Source organism: Lutra lutra, chromosome 14, assembly GCF_902655055.1.
Source record: "Lutra lutra chromosome 14, mLutLut1.2, whole genome shotgun sequence".
Classification (NCBI taxonomy): Eukaryota; Metazoa; Chordata; class Mammalia; order Carnivora; family Mustelidae; genus Lutra; species Lutra lutra.
The window spans coordinates 61,681,844-61,705,558 of record NC_062291.1 but is presented as its reverse complement, the minus strand read 5'-3'; the positions used below and the strand labels follow the sequence as shown (position 1 = coordinate 61,705,558).

The window sequence follows — 23,715 nt, the reverse complement described above, 5'->3', positions numbered from 1 at the left end:
GTCTGGGGGCAGTAGTGGGACAGTCAGGTAGCTGTGAGCAGCGATAGCCAGGGATGGTGGCCTGGAGCTCAGACATGGCATGGAGACAACAGCTGAAATACCATGAGGGATTCATGTCGAGGGAAAGCGCGGAGAAGTCAAGGCAGCCGGGCAAGGAGAAACCAAGAGGCCAAAGGTCCCATCAGAAAGGCAGGAAAGCTAGGAGCTGGGGGAGAGGGGCACATCCGGTGACAGTCGGCAGTGGACAGTGTACATAAATTCATGTGTCCTCCCTGTTCTATGTAACCCATAGGATAGATACGGTAAAAATGCATAGCCTTGATATTGATGCATGGAGATTTGCAAACAGTTGATTCTCCTTGCTTGATTTAAGCATTACGTACTTTCTGAACTATAGTAAATTCCAAGTTTTGCTTTCTCTCAAGTTCTTTCCTCTGGCTCTTGTTTTCTTCTCTGTGCTTCCCTGTGGTGGTTTTCCTTGAGGGCAGCCTACTTTGGGCCGGGTAATTTTTCCCTCTGTTCGGTTTCAGAGGGTCAGCAGCTGAGCTGGAGGTGCTAAGTGACAAAGTGAGGGGGTGTCCTTTCTGGGTTTCTCCTGTGGTGTTTGCTCCATGCGTGATGGTGTTCAGAGCAAAGCAAGAGGCGGATGGAGGAGAACGTAAAAAGTCAATTGACCACTTCGCTGTTCGGAGCAATTTGTCCTCAGAGCCACAGGGGCTGCCCCGGTCCTGGGCTTGCTTGGGCAACTATGCCTGTCTGAAATCTTTCTTTAAAGGGAATTAAATAGAAACTTTCAAATCCTCCTCAGGTTCTTCGGGGGTAGTAATTCCATGGGGCTTGTCATTTGTGTTTGAAGCTGGTGGTGAGGAGGGCGGAGTGAGGAGAAGCGAGGGGGTGGAGATGGGAAGCAGAGAAGGAATCAGAGAGAGAAATTTTATTGAGGGAGAGTTTGCTGGGTTTATGGGAGGGAATCTCTCCCCTCCTCCCCATTCGGATTTGAAAGGGCCGGTGAATCTTTGATTAGGTGCAGGTCAAAAGAATTTACACATTGTGACCTTAATAACTAGAGGTGATTGGCAGGCGGGCTGTGGGGAGGGGGCCGCGGGTCCCTTTCATCTCACTTAGCACAGAGGAGAGACAATGGGCCCGCCGATTTTCCTTGTTGTCCCTTGTTTGAAAAGGTCTGGTGTCTCTACTAGGTACCTGTGACATGGGGGTCTTGATTGGGGTCTCATAAAGGCCCCTGTCAGTATGTCCAAAGGCCAAGAGTACAAAAGCAAGCAGTGGGTGGGGGTCTCAGCTGACCACTGAAGAAGGGAGGGGAGGGCCCGGGAGGCAGTGGAGGGAGAAGCAACCCCCGATGGGAGCCCTTATAGAAGGAGGGGAGGAGGGGGGCAGAGAAGGGCCATTTTTGTCCCTAACTCATCAAGCACATCTGCAGAATTGTCCAGGCTGCTGCCTCCCGGTTTCAAAAGAAAAAAATGATCGTTTGATAAACCGTCCCCGATTCACCACTTTCTCACAAGGGTGGGAGACCCAGCCCTGACCTCTGTATGATTTCACATCAGGACCAGGCTTTCTTTCCCCCACCCCCAAATTGCTAGAGAAACTTTGAAATGTATCCTGTGGCTTTCTCTCTCCCTTCTTCAAGCCCCCCACCCCCATTTCCCACCCTCTCCACCCCACTGGCCTCTGTTTTCTCCCTGGACGCTCCAGAGTGTAGGCAAGTAATTAGTCCCCTCTTTCTGGGGCACAATGAAGCTGGGGTGTTTGGCGGGCCCCTTCCCACCGCTCACAGAGCCGGGGGCCTAGGGGGAAGGACCAGGTGGCATGTGCAGTGTGTTCCAGGCCTGTTGTACAATCACTGGGGCACAGGGCCGGGGGCTCAGGGACCAGTGCGCTCCTGCTTCTCGAAGGAATGTGCAGAGGCGCATGCATTAATGGTCCCCACACAATGCTTGCATTTTTTCTAGGTGGAGGCATCTTCCCCGTGAAAAGGCTGCCGAGCCCGGAGCCCAGGCGGGAGCCTGCCACCGCGACAGCGTTCTTTCCCACCCTGCGCTTAGTGGCTTGGAGCTAACATGGGAGACCAACAGGCCGCGTCTCCTGAGAGCCTGATCTTTGTATCTGATGTGTGCTCCCCCTCTGCCCTGTCAGTTTTGTGTGTTCACGGAGTGTTGATTTTAATGCGGGCCTGTGTTGGGCTGAGAGGCCAGGCTGGGGGGCCTTGGGCCTTTGTCTTGCAGGGCCTCTTCTTGGAGGGTCTTCGGCCCTGGAGGCGAGTGGCAGATTTGAGAGGTAGGGGGAGATGCCAACTCTGGCTGGCACAGGGTTCCCCCATCCATGTGTCTGTCACAGACCACCGTGGGGGGCCTAGAAAGCCCGAGCACCTTGGGATGCTCGGGCACACGCTCACCCTCCCCCCCCCCCCCCCCCCCCGCCTCAAGGGGCAGTTCGTTGTACCGTGTAGGGCTGCCAGCTTGAAATGATTTACACCCCCCTCGTGACTGAGTCTGGCAGAAGCACAGATTGTGAGCCTCAGGGAGTCAGGGCAGGGCCTTGTCTGCAGGGGTTTGGGGAGGTGGGGGCAGGCAGGAGGGGTGCTGGGAGAGCACAAGTCTGCTGTGGATGACTCTCTGGCAATTGGTAAGGGTCAGAAGAGAACAGGACCAGACAGAAAAGAGGCCAGCGTCTGGGAGAACATTGACAAATCGCAAATGTTCCTCTCCGGCACTGGAGGGAAGAGTCCCTTAGAATGTTGGGTCAGGATGGGAGGTGTGTTCCCCAGTGAGGAGAACTGGGGCCCGTTACAGGTACAGGTATACTCACTGGGGACCGTCCAATAGAATGTCTTCTGTCTTTACCATTCATCTCTCTGTGTCAGAAGTTGGGGGAAAGGGTCTTTACCCATTCTGAACCCCGGTGTGTGTACACATGCCTCTAGGAGGGGGAGACTAGGAGCCCTGATGTGGCCTGCTCTACTCCTGGTGGGGGGGAGTGCAAGGATCCCTCCGAGTCAGGGAGCCAGTGGGTGAGGACCTGCCCACCCACCACCTTGGCTAGGCCCTGGCCCTGGCATCTGGTATAGTGCTGGAGGCCTTCGGCTGAGGAGTCCAGTGTTTAGAAATGGACTATGTCCTCACTTTCCATACGATCAGAAGGCAGAGATGTGGGCTGGCCCCTAAGATGAGATGGCCCTGGGGAGGCATCCTGCCAAGGTTCCCCAAGCACAGCGTCTCCTCTGTGCTGCTGTTGGCACCCTGCGGACTGTCTCAGGAATTGGTGCCAGTGCCACTGCCAGGCCTGACCAGGGGAAAGCAGCTGGAACTCCAAGGCCTTTGAGGGGCCTGAGTCCCAGAGGGGCCCACCAGTAAGGAGCAGCTCCTACTTTGGGCCACTGTGTGGCAGAGAACATTTCCTTCGTTGAGAAATAGGCACTCCTGGAGGTACCCACCCCTTCCTTTTTCCCTTTTACTGTTCTTTTCCCTTAACTTTTCCAAATGCTATTTCTCCCCTCCCTTCTCTTCCATTTTTGTGGACCAACTCCTAAAGAGCCTAATAGAGACACAGCTTATGTGTATGGATGTGACCGTGGAGGGCAGGGGTGTCAGGGATGGTCAGGCTGGGGCTCCAAGATCGTCAAAAACACCATCACCTCCCCCTACCTCCTGGGGCTGTCCTGCCAGTGCCTGGCTGGGAGGGCACACCAGATCACAGCCTTTTAAATGCAGGCTCGATGGAGGAAAGAGGTAGAAACACGGAAGCAAATTAGATCTATCTATGGAGGTGTTCAGCTGGAGAAAATGAGCATTTCTTACTAACTGGAGTGCAGGGCATTTCATTATTAAGCTTCATTACAAGGGGGAAGAGTGCAGTCGGCCTCTCTGGGGATCCCCGGACTGTTTTCCTCCCTTTAAAAGTACAGTCATGTTGAGGTTGGGGGAAGAGGCAGGAATTGCTCTTGGTAACTTCATAGAGCACCCAGGGGTTTAAAGCCAAGTGCGGAGCAAGGTAGGAGAGAGAGGTGGGCGGTGGGAGGGTGCTTTGAGGCCTACCTCGTTCTGTGACAATAAAGAAGTGAAGAAGCCTTGGTGAAAGTGGGGAGCCTCACCTCTACAACTAAGATTGAGGGATTTGCGGATGTTGAGAAAAGCTTCGATTAGATGGGGCGCCTGGGTGGCTCAGTGGGTTAAGCCTCTGCCTTCGGCTCAGGTCATGATCTCAGGGTCCTGGGATCGAGCCCCATGTCGGGCTCTCTGCTTGGCGAGGAGCCTGCTTCCCCCTCTCTGTCTGCCTGCCTCTCTGCCTGCTTGTGATCTCTCTCTCTCTCTGTTAAATAAATACAGAATCTTTACAAAACAAAACAAAAACGTCAGTTAGAAACCCCACCTTCCTGGGAGACCTGATATCTGACTATTTTAACTTCTGAATTAAAAGTCCAAAATGGTGGAATTCAGCTGCAGCGCAGTGGTCTGACACAGCTGTTGTTTCCCGGATGCTCAGGACCTGGTCCTTTGGGGCCAGAGAGGGGTAGGAGTGTGCTGCCTTCAACTGGGCCTGGTGGGATGCATGTTAACTTCCGTCCAGGCAGAAGGGTGGCTTGGTCCTGTCCATGGAAGACAATGTGACACAGGTGAACTTGGCTTTATAGTTCTGACTCCTTTTCCTGCTGCTGCTGCCCCAGGGATCATGTCCAGAGTATAATCCATCCCAAGAGAATTCTGATCTGGAGTGCTTACTCGAAGAAGTGACTTGTCTAGGTTTTGCCTAGTCAGTTGGATTATCTGGTGTTCAGTGTTCTCAGGGAAGCTGAGAGAAGACAGCATTTTGTCATGGGAGAATTTCCTCCCATGGCCGTGGTACCAAGCGGAGAGCTACAAAATCTCATTTAGAATCCGTGCTTGTCATGCCTTATCAAAGGCCTGGAGGTTTTGCTCTCTTCCAAATCATCCTTTGCTTTTACCACAAGTCTCTGCTTAGCTCAGCCTCCCTGAGGACATTAAGTACCCAGGCTGTCTTCTGGGGCTGGTAGACCTAATTCCTAATGGAGGCCTAGTCCCTTTGTTCAGCGGCCTGGGGACCACTTGATTGGGTGAACCTGGGACTTAGGAGCTCACTGATCACCTGTAGGTCTCCCCACTTTCCCTCCATTTCCTCCCCCTCCCAAAGAGGAAGAGTATCCCTTTGCACTTCCCACTTCCCAAAGAAGAGGAGACGGAATGACGGACGATCTGGGGCGGCGGTTGGCACCTTAGCTGAGTGACTGGTAGCCAGTGCTGCTTTTTTATTTGCCGGCGCAGGATCCTCGGCCTTTGCATTCCTAGCTCTGCGTGTCCCCGCCCCCTGTCTCTGAGCCCACATGTCTGAAAGTGTGTGTCAGGGCAGCGGGCAGATTCCTTGGTCTCTGGGGGTCCCCCACCCCGAACAGGAGCTCTCCTGATGATGCACGTGGGTTCCTCTGCCTTTTACTTTCCTGACTTGTGTTAATGTCCCTGCTTCTCCTGGGACCGCATCCCCTCAAGAAGGCACCTCAGCATAAGGCCACATATGAATGCCCATATGTTTTCTCTTCCCTGGAGCATGGAGAAGGGGCTGGGAACCTGGTCATGGAGTTTCTGGCAGTCCCAGTGTTTCCTCAAGTTCTCTCATCCCTCTAGCTTATCTTTTGCCCAGGCTTCTCTTTGGGATTCCTCTTGTCTGTGAATTTTCCTCCTGTTGGTGGCAGCAGGCAAGGAAATGTTCTCTGGAAGAAGCTGTGGGCTTCTCAAGCGAGTCCCTGCAGGTGGCTGTGGGCATGTGGGAGAATGCCGACCAGAGCCGACAAGGCAGGAGCTGTGGAGTTGGCAGAGGGCCGAGGCCTGTGTGGGTCGCAGCTGACCTGACACTTCCGAGCGGTTTATCATCAGGGTCGAAACTCTTTGGCTTTTCCACAGAGGGAGCAGAATGTTGGGGTGGGGGAGGGGGAGAATGGGAAGTTGGTTTTCGGTCAGTGGCTAACAGTGTCCAGTATTTGGCACGGGGACCGCGTAGCAATGAAAGCCTGAAGTGAGGGGGGCTACCCAGCCAGTAAATCAGGAACCCAAACTACTGTCAAGTGTGTTTGCAAATTTGTGACACTCGGTTTCATTCTTCTAAAAGATTTGTATCCCATCCCAAGTGGCTTAGTGGGAAAGGAAACTTCTAATCAAAGGAGCTTTTTGGTATCCTCATGTTTTTCCAAAGAGAAAAATCCATGCTTTTTATAGTTGGTGATTTCAAAAATGCATGATTAAAAACATGCTACCAGAAAATACCTGTCCGAAAGCAAGCATGAGGGGGAGTTTGAGCTGAACCGGAGAAAGTGGGTGGGCTGTGCAGGCCTGCTGCTTAGCGAAGGCCTCCAGTGTCCAGAAGGCCTGTGTGAAAACCTCTCCTAGGCCAGAGAGCCATGAGAATTGTCCTTCCACTCATCCTCTAAGATGGTATGGTAGGACCAGAAAACGTCCGGAGTCCGTGCTCAGAGGCGCAGGTGAAGGTTGCTACCAGAGGTAGAATGACCTGTGGGTGAGGACGCTTATCCTGGAGATAATGAAGGAAACAAGTAAGTTATGGTCCCCTTTGGCATCGGTTCCGCACATTGTAGGGGGCCTTGCCCCTGGCTGGGGCCAGGAGGACCTGGTTCTTGGGAAGACATGGACTCTGGTAGTCCCTGGTGTCAGGACTCCGTTTGAAAGCCGTGCATGTTTACGACGGGCAGGAGCACGTGGGTATGTGTGGACCTGGGGAGCTTGAGGCCCTAGAGTTTTATGCTAGGACTGAAGCCATACTTGTGCCCCATCCCTGACCACCCCTACCAAGAGGTAAAACAGCAACAACAACGACCCAGAAGCTTCCCTCCAGGCCTCTCTGGACCGGCTCTGGCTCCACTGGGAGTTGAAGTCTCAGAAGAGGGCTGATAGGTATCAGGTGCTGTGGGATCACTATTGGCTATTTACATTCTGAATCCTGGGTTTGAAATTAATTGGATTGCAGAAACAACTTTTATTATTTTTTCAAACCAACTAAATACCCCAAAACCAAAATTTAAAACCCCCAAACCTTTCATCCTTTTCCCTTTCCCTGTGGCTTAATTTGCTGGGTAGTGAAAAGTGCTTTCTCCGGCCTCCTTCAGTTGCCATGCTGAACAAAGTGAGAAACCCAGGGAAGGAGGATGCTGGTGCCAAAAGGGCTGGCTGCTGCCCCCAGCTCTGTATCCCCTGGCCTGCCCCGGCCACCCCACTGTCTGGGCCGTAGCCCAAACAAGCATAGGCGCCTTGACCGACAACAAGCCCCAGCTTTGTTGAGCCTGTGGGGGAACTGCTTTCTGGGGCTCAGGGATCGCCTCTGAGAACCACCTGTGCCTCCCGGCCTCCTGCCTGGCCTGGGCCTTCTGGCACCCGGGCCCCACATTCCAGCCAGCAGCTGAGGGCAGAGTGAGGGGCGGGAGAGGACAAAGGGGGCTGTGGTCAGTTTAAAGGGGGCACAAATTCCAGTCTGCCCCTTCAGGGCTCCTGGTTGGCTCAGGATCTCCTGTGGCCCCGGCCAGGTTAAAATTGTCCTGTCTGTCATCAGCACCGACAGTAGCTTTCTGAAGTGGTCTGCAGAATGGGCACAGTGAACCCAAGGTCTCTCTTCTAGCCTAGTTCTGGGTGCTTCAGGAGGGGAATGATGTAGGTTCCGCTTACAGGCTGCTTCTTACTTGGGAGTCCCCTGTGCCTCTGTGCAGCCTAGCCAGCAATGAGGACCATGACGGCAGCTAAGTGCCAGGTGCCCTGCTGAATGCTTTATAGTTCCTTACGCCTCCCAGACAGGTACTGTCCTCACCTGTTTACAAGGAAGGAAACTGAGGCCTAAGAGAGCTTGATTAGCATGCCTAAAGTCAAATCTGGTAATTGAGGTACTTAGGGGTTGAGCCCCGACATCTGATCCCGAAGTTCATGCTTTCTAGCTACTGTGTGACACTGTCTTCCTTGCCAGCCTTGGGGGGGATTGGGGGGTCTTACTCTCCTTTGGGATTAGAACTTGTTGATGGTCTTGAATTTCTTCTGATTTTTTTTTTTTTTTAATGTGAATTGAAGACTTGATTCTCTAGCTGGACTTTAAGCTGCCTAAGGGCAGGCCTCTGAGTTTTGTTTTCTCTGATCCCCCTGGCACCTGTAGCTTGGGGCTGGGTTGGGTGCTCTCAGGTACTTGCAGAAGGAATGACCCAGGCAAGGCCTTGTTATGTGAGGGGGTGGCCAGTACCAGAGCAGGAGCTTCCACCTGAGGCGAGAGGGCAGCCTGAGGAGGTGGGACCCAGGACTGATGAAGGGCAGTAGAAGACGGTGGGGGGACAGAAGCCAGGCCAGCTGTTCCTGAGCAACAGGCTGCTTGGCCCCTGCCGTGTGTTGGTCTGGGCTGTTCCCAGAGGGAAGAGGCTGTTTCAGGAATAGTGGGGTGTGAGGGGAGGGTCTGCTTTCATGTCTCTGAACTGTGGGTGTTTGGACTAGCCACCCTTTACTTTGTAGATGCTTCTGTAGAGAATCGCTTTGAACCTCTGTTGCCAGGGCTTGAGCGCGGGAACGGTAGTAGTTCCTAGCAGCGGGGCCAGCGCAGAGCGCGGTGTCAGTAGCACGACTGATTCTGATGGTCCACCCACCTTGTGGCTGGATCTTAGTGGTGGGTTAACAGGCACAACATTTGACCTGACCACCTCCTATAAGCCATGTGCCACACGGCTCCAGCTGCCCCCAGCCACACTTGTGCCTGCACACAGGTCCCCTGGGCTCTCAGACTCCACAGTGTGTGGCGAGGATGGCCGGTGTGCGCCTGGTCCCACTTCTGGTAGTGGGTCTGAGGGCAGCTGGGAGGCTGGTCTGCAGACAGCGGTGTGTGTGGTGGGCAGTTGCAGCTTTGTTCTTTTTCATCAGCCCTGGGTTTGGCAGGGTTGGGGTGCTCATAGCAGAGTGGCCCTGGAAAAGGTCTGCTTCTGTTTGCAGACAGAGGCCTGTAGGTCTGCGTCAAAGGTAGGAGGGTTGGAGGCCACATGGTGGGCTCCCCCCATCCCCTACTTCTGTGTACACGGAAGAGCCCCCCCCATTTCCAGTTTTATAAATCTGTCAGAGATGCTAACTCTCACAAGTTCTGTCGCCTTTTTAGCAAGTTAAAGACCATTGTTCTGTTTCCCGTTTTACAGATGAGGAATGTGAGGTCCCAGGAGGTTATAGGCTTGCCCACGGTGAGCCAGCTTATGAGCCACTGAGCTGGCACTGGACACTGGCCTCCTGTGTCCCGGCGCCTTCCCGTGCTCCATGGTGCGCCCTGCCCGGTGCCTGGGCTGGCCTGTGTCCTGGGCATTCTCGCCTGGCGCTGAGCTCAGCCCCTCATTCTCTCCTTCAGTAAGGGCTGGTCGTGAGAGGCTGGCAGACCTGTTTGCTGTTGGCTCAGTGGTCATTGCCACTGCCGGAGCCCATATTTCTGACCTTTGGACACCTCTGCACTGACCCCAGATAAGCCCTGTGCTGCCTCCACCCTGTGCCTCTCTAGCCTTGAAGCCACCTTGAGCAGAGAGCTGTTTTTCCACCGCCAACCTGGGCGGTAGGGGCGGCTGTGGCAGCAACAGTAGATGTAAGTGTTCGAGAGACCGTGGGTTTCCCTGTCTCAGCTCCCAGAAGAGTCTCTTTCCTTAAAGCTTCCCATTTCCCGACTGGGAGGTGTCTGTGAAGGCCCAAAATGTAATGTGAGCTCCAGCCCCAGGGCCTCTGGGGACAGCCGGACAGACATAGCACTGTGGCCCTCAGGCCCCCTAGTCCTGCCCCAGCGCGGTCCATCATCTTTTGCCTGTTCTTTGCATCATAAATGCAGGGATGTGGTACTAGGTACAAGTCAACAGTCTCATCTGGCGTGCCTCCACCTCCCAGAAAGCTAGCTGCCTGGGGCCACTGGCCCTGACTGGAAGACTCGGATTGGGTGGGTGGTGATGTAGGTCCCTCGTCCAGGCCCCAGTTCCAGCTGCCCCCACCAGCCCTGGTCTGGCTCACCATGGGGCCCAATTCAGAGGCCTCTTTTGTTTGACTTGCACAGAGCAGCCTGGCTCACCATTCCCACATGCCGAACTTTCCCTACCATTCACTGGGAAGGCTGAAAAGCCCTCAGCTAATTGCGTTGGGCTGAAAATTACCACTTCCCTGCGTTCCCCTGCTGCTGAGGACATTTGTGTCACTGCTGTATTTAGGGGGAACAAAGGCCCCCTGTGGGGAGAGCCCAGGTACAAATGTGGGATGGGGGGAATAATTGCAGTCTCTCCAGGTGAAAGCCCCCGTTAAACTTCAGTAAGTCAATTAGGCTTGGGGGGGGCGGGTGGAGGGCAGAGACCCCCATGATAAACTGTTCCCACCGAGCAATTAAAGAAAATCATTTTAGCTTTGAGGAGAGAAACTGCTTATTAGAAATTTTGTGGGTTCCCCCCCTTCCCTACCCCTGCCCCTCCCTTGGGATGAAACAACAAAACGCCTTCCTCAATAGAAGTGTTTCTCCTCCTCCTACTCATTGTGTGGCCTGAAAGCACTTACTGTGGGAGGGCAGAAGGAGGGACAGAGACAGGCCGAAGGGTGGGGGGCGGAGAAAATGGCCGGGGCTTAACACCTGGGCTGACTAAACATCACACGTGCGCAGGAAGACTGAGGAGAGACTCCTCTGGGCGCGGTACTTACGCACGTCGTGTGGCAGGGTGTGTTTGTGTGGGCCGTGAGTGTGTCCACAGACCTGCTTTCCTGTCCTCATCAGGAGTGGAAGCAAGAAGCTGTGGCGGTGGGTGTGTCTGTGTGAGGGTTTGTGTGGCATCCTGGGTGCCCCCTTACAGGAGGGAGCAAACACGGGCTGTGTGTGTCTGTGTGTGTCTGCGCACGCGTGCACTCACATGTGCCGTCTCAGCAGAGGGTGGCAAGGCCAAGACAGCCCAGCTGGGCAGGCACCTTGTCCCAGGGCTGTGACTGGGCCCATGTTCTCTCTCCTCCCAGGAGCCAAATACCAGCACCTGGGAGCTGAGCCACGAAATAGCTTTCCACCTCGGACAGTCGGCCGCTGAGGGCTGAATGGCCAGCAGCCATCTCCTGGCCCTGGGCTGGGAACGGGCTGGAGGGGAGTGATGGATGGACAGGCGGATCTCCACGGTGTTCTTCCCCATGTTGCTCAGGCAGGGGTGAGGTGTGGAGATTCCACAGGAAAGAAATCAGTGGCCTGGCATGTACTTTCTTGGTATCTACCTTGGCGGACCCCGCATACGGGGTGGAGGGGCATTTCCAGTTGGCAGCCCTCCCCCACCCCCAATTTCTGATGGGACACACAAGGTGGAAAGACAAGGTGATCTGATCTTATCTGGGGAAGATGGTGGGGAGGGAGGGAGACTTTTCTGTCCGGAGTCTGTAATTTGGTCATTTACAGGTGTGTATGCACGTGTATACCCGCAGATCACAGGTAGCATTGGTACCATACCCCACCTTGCCCCGAGTCTTGGTACTTCAAGGGAGGGCCTGGTGGCACTGATGGTGGGCCTGGCCTGAGTCAGGTACCGCCCTGGCCTCAGTGTTTCCCTGTGGCTCATGATTATTATTATTGGAACATTATTCCAGTGTTCCAAAGAGGTGAAATTAAACATCGAGGGGTTGACTTTTCCCAGAAAACAAATATGCCAAGTTATTTGCCTACCAGGGGGCCTTCGGAGGTAGAATTTGGTGCCGGCAGGCTGGCAGTGGGGTGGTGAGGGCTGCTGACAAAGTCCGGAGCAGGAGCGTGGAGGGGAGGCTGGCTGTCCGGAAAGCAGGGGCTGGTTGGAATTTGGGGGACTCAGTGAGGGTGTGGAATAGCTCAGAGAAACAGGAATGGGGACACTGTTCACTGTGACAGCCTCCACACAGTGGCTACCTGTAAGGAGATGGGTCTTCAGAGGAACATGAAGCTCAAATACAGGTCATGTTTGGTTTCAGATTTTTTATACAAATAGACTAGGTAGACATGCATCGGCACATAAACGTGTCTGTTTACAGACTATATGGTGATGTATTTGTAGAGTTTTTATACGACATATGATATTTATTATTTTATGCTCTAGAAAGTGGTTTTCCATGAATGAGCTTTGGTTTCTTCATACCTGGTTTCTGATTTATGACTTTAGGTGGCTTCCTGACCTAAGTCCAGTTTCATTAAAAAGAATGAGTGGGTTTGGGGGGACTGTTCGAAGTATGCGTTTTTTTGTTTTGTTTTGTTTTACTTTTAAAAAATTATTTATTTAATTGAGAGCGTGAGTATGCAAGCAGGGGGCGTGGCAGAGGGATTGGAGAGGGAGAGGGAGAAGCAGGCTCCCCACTGAGCAGGGAGCCCGATGCAGGGCTTAGTCCTAGGACCCTGGAATCATGACCTGAGCAGAAGGCAGACACTTAAGGACTGAGCCACCCAGGCATCCCTCTGCTTTTGTTTTTTGTTTTTGTTTTTTGTTTTTTGTTTTTTTTTTAAGATTTTATTTATTTATTTGACAGAGAGAGATCACAAGTAGACAGAGAGGCAGGCAGAGAGAGAGAGAGAGGGAAGCAGGCTCCCCGCCGAGCAGAGAGCCCGATGCGGGACTCGATCCCAGGACCCCGAGATCATGACCCGAGCCGAAGGCAGCGGCTTAACCCACTGAGCCACCCAGGCGCCCTGTTTTTGTTTTTTTTTTTTTTAAGAAAAAGTTGTACCGGGGTGCCTGGGAGGCTCAGTGGGTTAAAGAAAAAGTTGTACCTGCGATACAGGTACAGATGTTCCTCCTGCATTGGGTGTGTCCCTCAGAGGGATCCAGTGATGGAATATTTGAATTTGTTCATATGGCCAGATCTCTTTTCTGCTTGCTCTGGGGGCCTGTTTGTACGGAGTCAGGGTGGAAGGAGAGAAAAGGAGCTGTGACAAAGGGGCTGCTTGGGGTTACAGAGTTTTACTTTTGTGTGTGTATTTTCAAATTTTTAATCTTGAAAACTCTCAAACACAAAGAAAACATAGAATGAACTCCCAGGTTCTCATCCCCATCTTACCAGTTGTTCCGTGTGTGTCTGTAGTTCCGATCAGCTAGATGCTGGGACCGCAGCTTTCGGTGGGCCACGCCCTCAGGGAGCTGGTGCTCCAGGGGTCCCAGGCACTGACTGGGCAGGGGTGCCGTGTGGGTGCTGGCAGAACCTGTACTCAGTCTGTCAGAAAGGATCCAAGAGCTGAATCTCTCAGGATCAGGGCTTTCTGCCTTCAAAAGCCTAAACCAGTCCTTTAAGCACATCTTTATTATCTGTTCTTTTTAAAAAAAAATTTTTTTTTAAAGTAAGCTCTACGCCCAATGTGGGGCTTGAACTCACCACTCCAAGATCAAAAGTTGCATGCTTTTTTCTACTGAGCCAGCCAGACGCCTTTATGATCTGCTCCTGTCTGTCGGGAGTGGGAGAGTAGACTTTTTCCTGGACCCCAGGGTGAGAGACCACCTCACCCCCTTCCGGAGTTGAAGGCCAGCCTGTGTTGTCCCACTTTGCTCTCCTGGTAGCCACACCAGCTATGGACTTCATGGTTGAGGTGTCCTTAGCCAGGCCTCCTGGTGTCCGGTGGGCGCCTGGCAAAGCCTGTTGCGCAGCTGTCAGGGAGAAACAGTCAGATGGGGGAGCAGGCTCTCTGGTGGTCAGGACAGAAACCAGGTCCGCATTCATGTAAGTGAAGCTGGGAACGTTTCGCTCACGAAACCCAAAGGTGAAGCTGAGCTGCTAGGCCAGAGGAGGCGCACACGTCAGCTGGGGTGGATGGGCCCAGACAGGCCGCAGTGCTGCTGGGACTTTATCCTTTTGGGGTGCTCATCTTTGTCCTCGACCTCCACACCTTTCTTTCTCCAGCTTACCAGCTTATTCTGGAGGCTACTGAGAGCCCCTGAACCTGGCAACTCATAGTTGAAGGGAGAGTGACTGGCTTCCCCAAATCCCAGGACAGAGGCTCATTGGCCCACCTTGGGTCAGCTGCCCACCCCTCCACCCATTAACTGTGGCCAAGGAGGAAGTCTTTCAGGATGACCCGTATGGAGGGATTGTAGGGCAGACAGAACAATAGGGGTCTACTATTTTCATAAAGGCCATGTTACTCCATGACATCTGGCCCCAAAATGTCCATGTGAATGGCATTAATATGGGCCTGGTGCATGAGCTCAGAGCCTTGGCCACGAGCTCTCAAACCAAGAGTCTGGAGAGAACTCTCAAACTCTAGCCTCTCGCCTCCTCTTCTTCACTTTCACATTTGTTTATTTTATTATTATTTTTAAAGATTTTATTTATTTCCTTGTCAGAGAGAGACACAGTGAGAAAGCAGGGGGAGTGGGAGAGGGAGAATCAGGGAGCCCAATGTGGGGCTCGATCTCAGGGTCCTGGGATCATGACCTGAGCTGAAAGCAGATGCTTAATGACTGAGCCATCCAGGCACCCCTCACATTTTTAAAAAGGTTTTATTTATTTATTTGAGAGAGACAGAGACAGCAAACTGGGAGGAGAAGGAGAAGCAGGCTCCCTGCCGAGCAGGGAGCCTGACGCAGGGCTCAGTCCCAGGACCCCAGGATCATGACCCCAGCCGAAGGCAGATGCTAAACTGACTAAGCCACCCAGGCGCCCCCCGTTCCTCACTCTCTTACTGATCTGCTGTTGAGAGATTCCTCCTCTGAAGCTGTTAAGAGAGTCCTTACCCAAACCTGCCGCCTTCCTAACGGGGCCCGCACAGGGGAAAGAACCTGGCTGTGGATACGTGAGGTTAGACAGATGAACGGTGAGTGGCCCAGCATCGTGCCAGTGGGGCAGAGTCTGGGATGACAGACTCTGACCCAGTCAAGCCTCCTGCAGAGGGCAGCGACTAGCGGGAGGCCTGAATGACGGTCAGGGAGTACCAGTGACCTCGCAGAATAGGATGGAAGACAGACTTCCTGCCTCTCCTCTCCTGTGCCATGGTCAAGAGGGCAGGAAATCTTGGGGAGGAACACAGTTCAGATCAAGAGACAGCTAACTAATCTGGACATGATGGGTTCCTTGGAACTTCACCTTCTGGAAAGCCCTGTCTGTGATGGAAGTCTGGCAGGAAAGGACTTCAGTTGCCCTTTCTGCTATCCCTAGCTTCCCACTTCCGCCTGTACTGTAGGTCTCCATCTGTGTGGCTAAAGCAAGGACTCAGGGGCCCTTTTCTCCCGTCAGAGGGAAGGAGTGGACACTAGTTATTGGTGCTATTTGCACACCAAGGTCAGCTGCCAGCCCTCCTCTAGGATGGAGCTCTTCTTTCTCAAGGGACAGGCATCACCTACTGTGCACACAGACCCCTCTCATTTCTTCCCATCACTTCTGAGCCCCTGCTGTGCGTCCTTCATGATGCATAGCAGGCCCAGCGGGCCGGTCGACCTCCATGACGCCCTCTTCCCTTTCTCAACTCCACACCCCCCCGCTAGCCTTCAGGGTGACAGTGGAACATGCCGCGGGGATCAGACAATGTGAGGGGTATAGAGCTTCACCTTGCCTTCTCCTACCTTGTTTGGATGAAAGGGAAGTGGTCCGGGGGTGCGTATGATGGTGGTGAACTGTAAGTTGACATTCACACCCTCTTTCCCTGTGTTTAGTTTGCTGATGTCACTGTGGGACTCTTTTTCATTGGTGGGTCATTAGGACTTCTCTTTCTTTAAGCCTTGCTAGAGTCATGAGGCCATTGGATGAGGAAAGGCCACACAGTCTTTTGGCGGGTCGTGTCTTTGGGCTGTCCTGACCTTTGTTTCCTCAGAAAGAATCTCTTTCTAGAAGGTCTTGATTGTGCTTTGATGCTTGTCACATGAAGATGACATTGGTGCTTCTCACATCGGTGCTTATGGAATATTGAGAATAAAAATAAGAGCCAGGTCCGTTTCTAGGGACTCCATTGCTGCGCCTAAATATGACAGCAGGTCAGGGGTGTAAGGCCTCAGGGTCATGGGCCACGCAGATTTTTCTTTGACCTGACCTCATCTCTCTACTCTGTTGATATCACAGATACTTAATGCTCCTGCCCAAATCTGGATTAACTCTGAATTTCAAGGTCCCTCTGTGGTTTGTTAATTTAGTTATGTTTAGAAAGAATCCGATTTTAAAATAAACATGTTGAGTGTATGTCTGGCTTATCTGAGCAGTTCTGCAGGCGAGCTCTGCTCTCCTCCGTTTGTTTGTGGAGCCCCAGTTGAGCCTAGTGGTTCTCATCATCCTCCCACCTCATGGCCCTGTTCAGATGCCAGCCCCTCAGGTCCCTCAGCAAACCTGAAAAAACACCGGGGCTTGTCTGGCCTCCGTGCATGTGGTCAGGTGTTTTCCTAGGAAAGATCCGTGGAAGAGACTTGCTGGATTAAGGGATAAGTGCATTTAAACGTTTTGATGCTGCCAGTTGCCCTCTAGTTGGACAGGATCAGAATATACACACCCACAAACAAGGTCTACAAGTACCTGTTTCCTCTTAGACTTACCAGTGCTGGGTAATATCAGGTTGTGGGGTTTTTTAAGACTTATTAAGAGAGAGAGCGCATGTACCTGAGCGCGAGCGAACCAAGGGAGGGAGAAGCAGACTCCCCGCTGAGCAGGGAGCCAGACGTGGGGCTCCATCCCAGGACCCTGAGATCATAACCTGAGTGGAAACCAGGAATTGGCCGCTTAACTGACTGAGCCACCCAGGCACCCCCCGTTTTGTTTTTTGTTTTTTAAAAAAATTTTGCTTCTCTGGTGGGTAAAAAATTATCTAATTTTGGGAGTGGTTATAGAAGAGTGATTATGAGCTGGACTTGAGCCCACCTGGCTGAGGTCAAGTCCTGAGTCCTCCCACGTACTAGTCGTGTGACCTTGGTGAATTTGTAACCTCTCTATTCTTCAGTTTCCTCATCTGTGAAAGGGGAAAGATACTGGTAGTTAATGCCTCATAGTAACTTAAAAAAAAACCTCTTCCTTTTGGAAAATTTCAAAATATATAGCAATAGACTAATTGCCAATTCTTGGTCAATCCTGCTGCTTCAGTATGCCCCCCACACTATCCCTTCTGTAGTTTTGTGAAGCAAACATATGAACATTTTGGCGTATATTCTGAAAGACGGTGATGCTTTAAAAGTTTAATTACCGGGGCGCCTGGGTGGCTCAGTGGGTTAAACTGCTGCCTTCGGCTCAGGTCATGATCTCAGGGTCCTGGGATCGAGTCCCGCATCGGGCTCTCTGCTCAGCGAGAAGCCTGCTTCCCTCTCTCTCTCTCTGCCTGCCTCTCCATCTACTTGTGATCTCTCTCTGTCAAATAAATAAATAAAATCTTTAAAAAAAAAAGTTTAATTACCATACTATTATTATATCTGGAAAACTATCATCAAATATGTAGGAATATCTTTAGGGTTAAGTGAACTTATACACACACATAATGAGCCTAGAACAGTGCCTGGCATGCAGTAAATGGTCTAGAAGCATATGTAGCCATTGTCGCTGTTGGTCTAACTTGAAATTCTTTGATTACTGTGAGGTTTTCATCATGTTTCTTGGCCATGTGTATTTTTTAAATAAATTATTAAGAATTTTTGCTCATTAATCTATCTTTCTCCTTGTGATTTATAAGATTTCTTTTTTTTTTTTTTAAGATTTTATTTATTTATTTGACAGAGAGAGAGCTCACAAGCAGGCAGAGAGGCAGGCAGAGAGAGAGGAGGAAGCAGGCTCCCCGCTGAGCAAAGAGCCCGACTCGGGGCTTGATCCCAGGACCCTGAGATCATGACCTGAGCCGAAGGCAGCGGCTTAACCCACTGAGCCACCCAGGCACCCCCCCCCTTTTATTTTTTTAAAGATTTTATTTATTTATTTGACAGGGAGAGAGATCACAAGTAGGCAGAGAGGCAGGCAGAGAGTCAGGAAGAAGCAGGCTCCCTGCTGGGCAGAGAGCCTGATGCGGGGCTCAATCCAAGGACCCTGAGATCATGACCTGAGCTGAAGGCAGAGGCTTAACCCACTGAACCACCCAGGCGCCCCTATAAGATTTCTTGATATGTTCTGCATATGAACCTTTTGATTATTGTATATATTTGGTAATTCCTTTCAGCTGACATTGATAGTGTCTTCTGTCATTCGGGAGTTTGGTTGTATGAAGAGTTCTGTCCTTTTTTGCCTTTATGGCCTCAGAGTTTGTATCCCCTTAAGAATGTTTTTCCCACTTCAAAATTGTAAAAGTATCTTCCTATATTTTCTTTAAATACTCTTATGGTCTTTGGATGCCTGGGTGGCTCAGTGGGTTAAAGCCTCTGCTTTCGGCTAGGTCATGATCCCAGGGTTCTGGGATCAAGCCCTGCTTCGGGCTCTCTGCTCTGCAGAGAGCCTGCTTCCTCCTCTCTCTCCCTGCCTGCCTCTCTGACTACTTGCAATCTCTGCCTGTCACATAAATAAATAATTTAAAAAAATACTTTTATGGTCTTTCATGTAGTTTTGAAAAGGTGTCCTTAATCCAGCTGTAACTGAGGTCTGTTCTGAGGTAGTGCTTTAATTTTATTTTCTTTCCAAACGTGTATTTTGTAGTATCTTTACCCTTTACTGTTTGGGTCACTCTTCATCAACTGTCTTTTTTTTTTTTTTTTTAATTTATTTGACAGACAGATCACAAATAGGCAGAGAGGCAGGCAGAGAGAGACAGGAGGAGGCAGGCTCCCTGCTGAGCAGAGAGCCCGACGCGGGACTCAATCCCAGGACCCTGAGATCATGACCTGAGCCGAAGGCAGCGGCTTAACCCACTGAGCCACCCAGGCGCCCCTTCATCAACTGTCTTTAAAAGCCACGTTTAGGGGGCACCTGGGTGGCTCAGTTGGTTAAGTGACTGCCTTTGGCTAGGTCATGATCCTGGGATGGAGCCCTGCATTGGGCTCCCTGCTCTGCAGGGGAACCTGCTTCTCCCTTTCCCTCTGCCTGCTACTCCCCCTGCTTGTGTGCTCTCTATCAAATAAATACAATCTTTTTTTTTTTTTTAAGATTTTATTTATTTATTTGACAGAGACAGAGAGAGGAACACAAGCAGGGAGAGTGGGGGAGGGATAAGGAGGTTCCCTGTTTTAGGACTTGATCCCAGAACTCTGGGATCATGACCTGGACAGAAGGCAGATGCTTAATGACTGAGCCACCCACGTGTCCCTAAATAAATTCTTAAAAAAAAAAAATTAGGATTTACTTTTCCTTACAAATGTATGGGTATAGCTTTGGAGTCTTATTCTAATCCATTGATCTATTTGTTCCATCATGAACATCCTACTGCAGCTTTAGCATATGTTTGATATTTGGTAGAGCAACTTCTTTCTTGGGGCCCCTGGCTGGCTCAGTCTTTGGAGCACGTGACTCTTGGTCTCGGAGTTGTAAGTTCAAGCCCCACACTGGGTATAGAGATTACTTAAAAATAGAAGCTTTTATTTTTTTAAGATTTATTTATTTTAGAGAGAGTATGAGTGTGCATGAGCTGGCGGAGGGGCAGTGGGGGCGGTGGGGGGTTGGGGAGAGAGAGAATCTCAGATAGACTCCTCACTAAGCACAGAGAGTGAGACAGGCCTCCATCCACCAACCGTGAGATCATGACCTGAGCTGAAGACACCCAACCAACTGAGCCACCCTCTGCCTGCAAACTAAAATCTTCAAAAAAAAAACAAACAAACAAACACAAAAAACCCTTCTGTTGTTCTTTAAAAAATATTTCTTGGTTATTCTTGTGCATTTCCACTTCCAGATGAATTTTAGAATCAATTGATTAAGTAAAAAATCTTGTTTAGGTGGGACTGTATTGAATTTATTGAATAATTAAGGAAGAAGTGACAGTTTTGTTTTTGAGAAGTGACAGTTTTAGATCTTGCGACTTCTATCCAGGAACATGGTATATCTTCCTGCTTATTCAGCAATTCTGTGTCCTTCAGTAAAGCTTTATGGTTGGGTTTTTTTTTTTTAATTCATATGTGCCCGTCTTGTTTCCTGTTGGTGGTGGTTTGGGGTTTTTGTTAGGCTTTTTCTTGGCTATTTTACAACTTTTAAATTCTTTATTGTGAATTGATTTCTGGTTACATTTTGGTTGGTGATTGCTGGTGTGTAGTAATAACTAAAGTCTGCAGGTATCTGTTGTGTGCCACACACTGCTTAAGTATCTTATCCCCTGTCATTTTTACAACAAGCCCATGCCTAGCCACTGTTATTTCTGTTTCACAGGTAGAAGAGAAGTTATCAGAGAAGTTAAAAACCTTGTCCAAGTTCAGATACTTACCAGGTGGGAGAGCCAGGAGCCCCAAGGCCACTCCCCTTTTCACTGTGTGCACAGCGTGCTGGCCTTGCTAGTCACTGTCAGAGTTTTCCAGGTCAGTTTTAGATTTTCTCAGTAGGCAATTATATTGTCTGCAAATAGTGACCATCTTGAGTTCTTCCCATGCCTCTTGCTGGGCACACAGATGTATGAGTCTTGGGTCATCATTTCTCAGCCAGCTTGTGCTTCACTGGGACATCTTGCCATTTCTTTGTCTTGGGATCAGGTGGAGCAGTTCGTGTACTTAGACGTCATGCAGATGGAAAACAGAGCACAGAAGCTCTTCTCCCTGCAGCCCCCAACACATCTTCTTTAGCACATAGATCGTACAGTGACTTCTTGTTTTTGGTGTCCTTGACTTTTCCTTTCTGTTTTTTTGTCCTTCCACTGTAACAAGTTTCTGAGTTCCTACTTCTTGAGTGGAATGTGTCCCTTTGGGAAGAGCTACCTCAAAATTCCTCTCCTCTAACCTGGGCCAGGATCATACCTCCACCTTCAGGATGAGTTTTTGCCGTCGGTTAAAATGGAAAATGACCATGTGTGTTTCTTTGGAGGAGTTTTCCAGCTGCAGGACTGCACTCACCCATGGAGCGGCAGCAAGCTTGCTTTGTTGACCTTGGTTAGGGTTGCAGTGAGAGTGTGGGCACTGGAACCCAGCCTCTGGATACTCTGCCTAGAGCCTGACCTTCTAGGTTGCCACTTGCACCATTCTGAATCGATTTGAGCTAAGAGAGGCTTAGTGGGTGCGTGTGTGACTGAGCGGGTATTCCGGGCCTCTGCCAGCCACTGGTGTCAGGAGTTGCTCTTGCTTGCTATCGGCTAGTGTCTCGTCGGGAGGAGGAAGCCAGCGGAGCCCCTGATCTGGGCTTCCTGACTACCCTGGGCCACTGACCAGTCCCAGAGCTTGAGTCCAAGGTGTCCCAGGCCACAGTTGCTGACATCTGTTCTAGTGGGAAGCTCATGGTTGGGCCTACCTGCTCTTGGCCACAAGTTCATAGACAGGGGTGTCCAGTTATGTTGTGTTTTCCCTTAGAAGGCTTAAATACATTTTTCCCTTTCAAAAGTAGTGCCTGCTCATCGAAGGATATTTGGAAAATAAAATTTAAAAGAAAGAATTGATAATTACTCTGCTGCCCAAACATAATCACTTTGAGCATCTTAGCAAGTTTTTTTCCACTCTTTCCTTTTCTATGCACAGGCTTTAAAAAAATAGTTGTGGGGTGCCTGGGTGGCTCAGTGGGTTGGGCCTCTGCCTTCGGTTTGGGTCAGGATCTCAGGGTCCTGGGATTGGGCCCCACATCGGGCTCTCTGCTCAGCAGGGAGCCTGCTTCCCCCACCCCCTACATGCCTCTCTGCCTACCTGTGATCTCTCTCTGTCAAATAAATAAAAAAAATTTAAAAAAAAAAAGTTGTGGAAGGCTCTTTGTCCTCTACTTTTTTTCTTGTGATAGTATCATAAGCATCTTGCCTGTATGCTTCGGGAGTAACATTTTTCAATTAGCAATAATCGCGCCTCGGATAAACCTCATTGGCTACGATACTGCCACTGCGCAAAGCTGGGAGTATCATTTTTAAACGATTGTGTAATATTCCATTAAGTAGGAGGACCAGAATTTACCTCATGTAATTTTGGTCTTGACCCCTTGAAAGCCTCCTTTCTCTGTTAACCCATTTTGGTTCAGCCATCCATGAAGTTGGCTAAGCTCCCTTTTGGACTGATATTTTCTGTCTCTGCCATTTCTTTGAGATCATGTGAAATGGACCTACTTTTTATTTGCCTTAAATTGGATACATTCAAGCTTCAGATAGGCCTCTTGGTCTCATTATCCTTTAGTTTGATGAACAGAGTTGTATTTACTGTCCCCTCCATGGTCCCACACTTTCAGTTCTGGGCACCCCCCAGCCCTTACAGGCAGGTGCTCCTGTGGGTGGTAGGCCCGCCAGCATGCTCCTGCCCCAGCTCTGACGTGCTCTCAGCCTTCTGGTCCGTGTATAGCATTTAGGAAGATGTTCCCCAACTGCAATGTGGGATGTTTCCCGGAGAGAGAACAAGGTTTCTTTGCCTCTCTCTTTTTGCTTTCCTTTCCAGACACGTACATTTCCCTTCCCCTTGGGTGGCCTGGAGTGCTCCATTGGCTGGGGAGCTGGCTGCCTTGCCCTTCCACCTGCTCCGGCCTGTGTCTCTCCCCTCTCCCCTTCCTGACTTCCCGCCCTCCTGCTCCCACTCCCTGGGCCCTCCCTTATGGGGCTGTCACTGCACTCCTGCTCCTGGCTGCCCTGGCCCAGCCAGTTTGTGTGACCTCCACGTTGCATTCCTGCTTGGGGACCGAGCCACCATAATGATGTCAGTGGCGCAGGTTAGCAGATGGCGGCCACAGCAATGAGACCTGACATGTTCTAATGACTCCCTCCTTCCCACCCTTGCCGGCCGTGCTGACGGAGGGGCTGGGGTTTCCTTGAGGCATTTTTGGAGGGGGGCCACGGGAACTCGGGGGGGCCCCCAGGTGCTGATGGGGCCCGTGACCTTTGCCGCTATAATATCAGTGTTTCACAAGCAGGGCGGTTCGGGAGCCCACTTGCAGCCCATCAAAAATTGATTTAATTGCAATTTCTCCTCCAATTAGGAGCACTGGAGCCTGACTAATTAGAGTAATAGAGAGTAATAAGGCTCGGATAAAAAGCCTTCCTCGGCGGCCTTTGTATCTCGTGTCAGCGCCTGTCAGAGGTCAGGGAGCCTGCATATTCTATTAGGCAGCCCGGCCTTCATTTGTACAAATTAGTTTACCCAACAGTAATTAAAATGCCAATGCGGGTTGAAGAGAACTGAATACACTTGATGGGCATGTTGGTGAATGATGTGACAGCTCTGGTGGCCTCCCTTGCCAAAGTGTGTCAGCCGCGGCCCAGAGGCGGCCGGGGCCGGGCCAGCTGGGTGGCTCCAGGCCAGCCACAGGGCACAGCTGCGAAGCACGCTGCTCCGCTGCCGCCTCCGAGCCGCTCGCTCGCCCCTTTTTCTTCCAGGTGGAGCCATTTGTCCCCTCGTCCATTTGTTCACCCGACAAGCACGTGGGGTCTTCAAGCTGCGTCGGGCATCACACGGGTGCTGGCGAGAGAAGGCACCGCGCTGGGCCTGAGCTCCGATTCCAGCCCTGTTCATGGCTTCCCTGCGGGAGCTGGCACAGAGTGCACTTCCTCCCAGGCCTCAGTTTTCTGGCCTGTAAAATAGGACAGTGGTTCCTGCTATAGTGGGTCACGAGGATTAGGTGAGGTGAGGTTCTGGAAACCCTTCCTCGGAACCTGGCACATAGCAAGGGCTCACAGATGACGAGTGTCATTAAGACGGCCTGAAGGGGGCAGGGGCATCAAGAGCCTTCCTTCCTGGCCTGCTCG

General features: G+C 51.2%; 1 protein-coding gene and 1 pseudogene across 5 annotated transcripts in view; one reads left to right on the top strand and one right to left on the bottom strand.

Annotated features, from left to right (window-relative positions):
- The window catches only part of FBXW4 (F-box and WD repeat domain containing 4), an 82,876-nt gene that overhangs the window by 42,335 nt on the left and 16,826 nt on the right, over positions 1–23,715 (top strand). Inside the window, exon 6 of one of the 5 annotated variants that reach the window (XM_047703215.1) lies at positions 1,974–2,501. The exons of the other annotated variants lie outside the window; for them this stretch is intronic. Coding sequence (XP_047559171.1) covers positions 1,974–2,118 — 145 coding nt within the window. The 3' untranslated portion in view covers positions 2,119–2,501. Of the gene's footprint in view, positions 1–1,973; positions 2,502–23,715 lie in introns of those variants that run through there. 5 annotated transcript variants of the gene reach the window in all.
- LOC125085407 (uncharacterized) lies at positions 21,699–21,883 on the bottom strand (annotated as a pseudogene).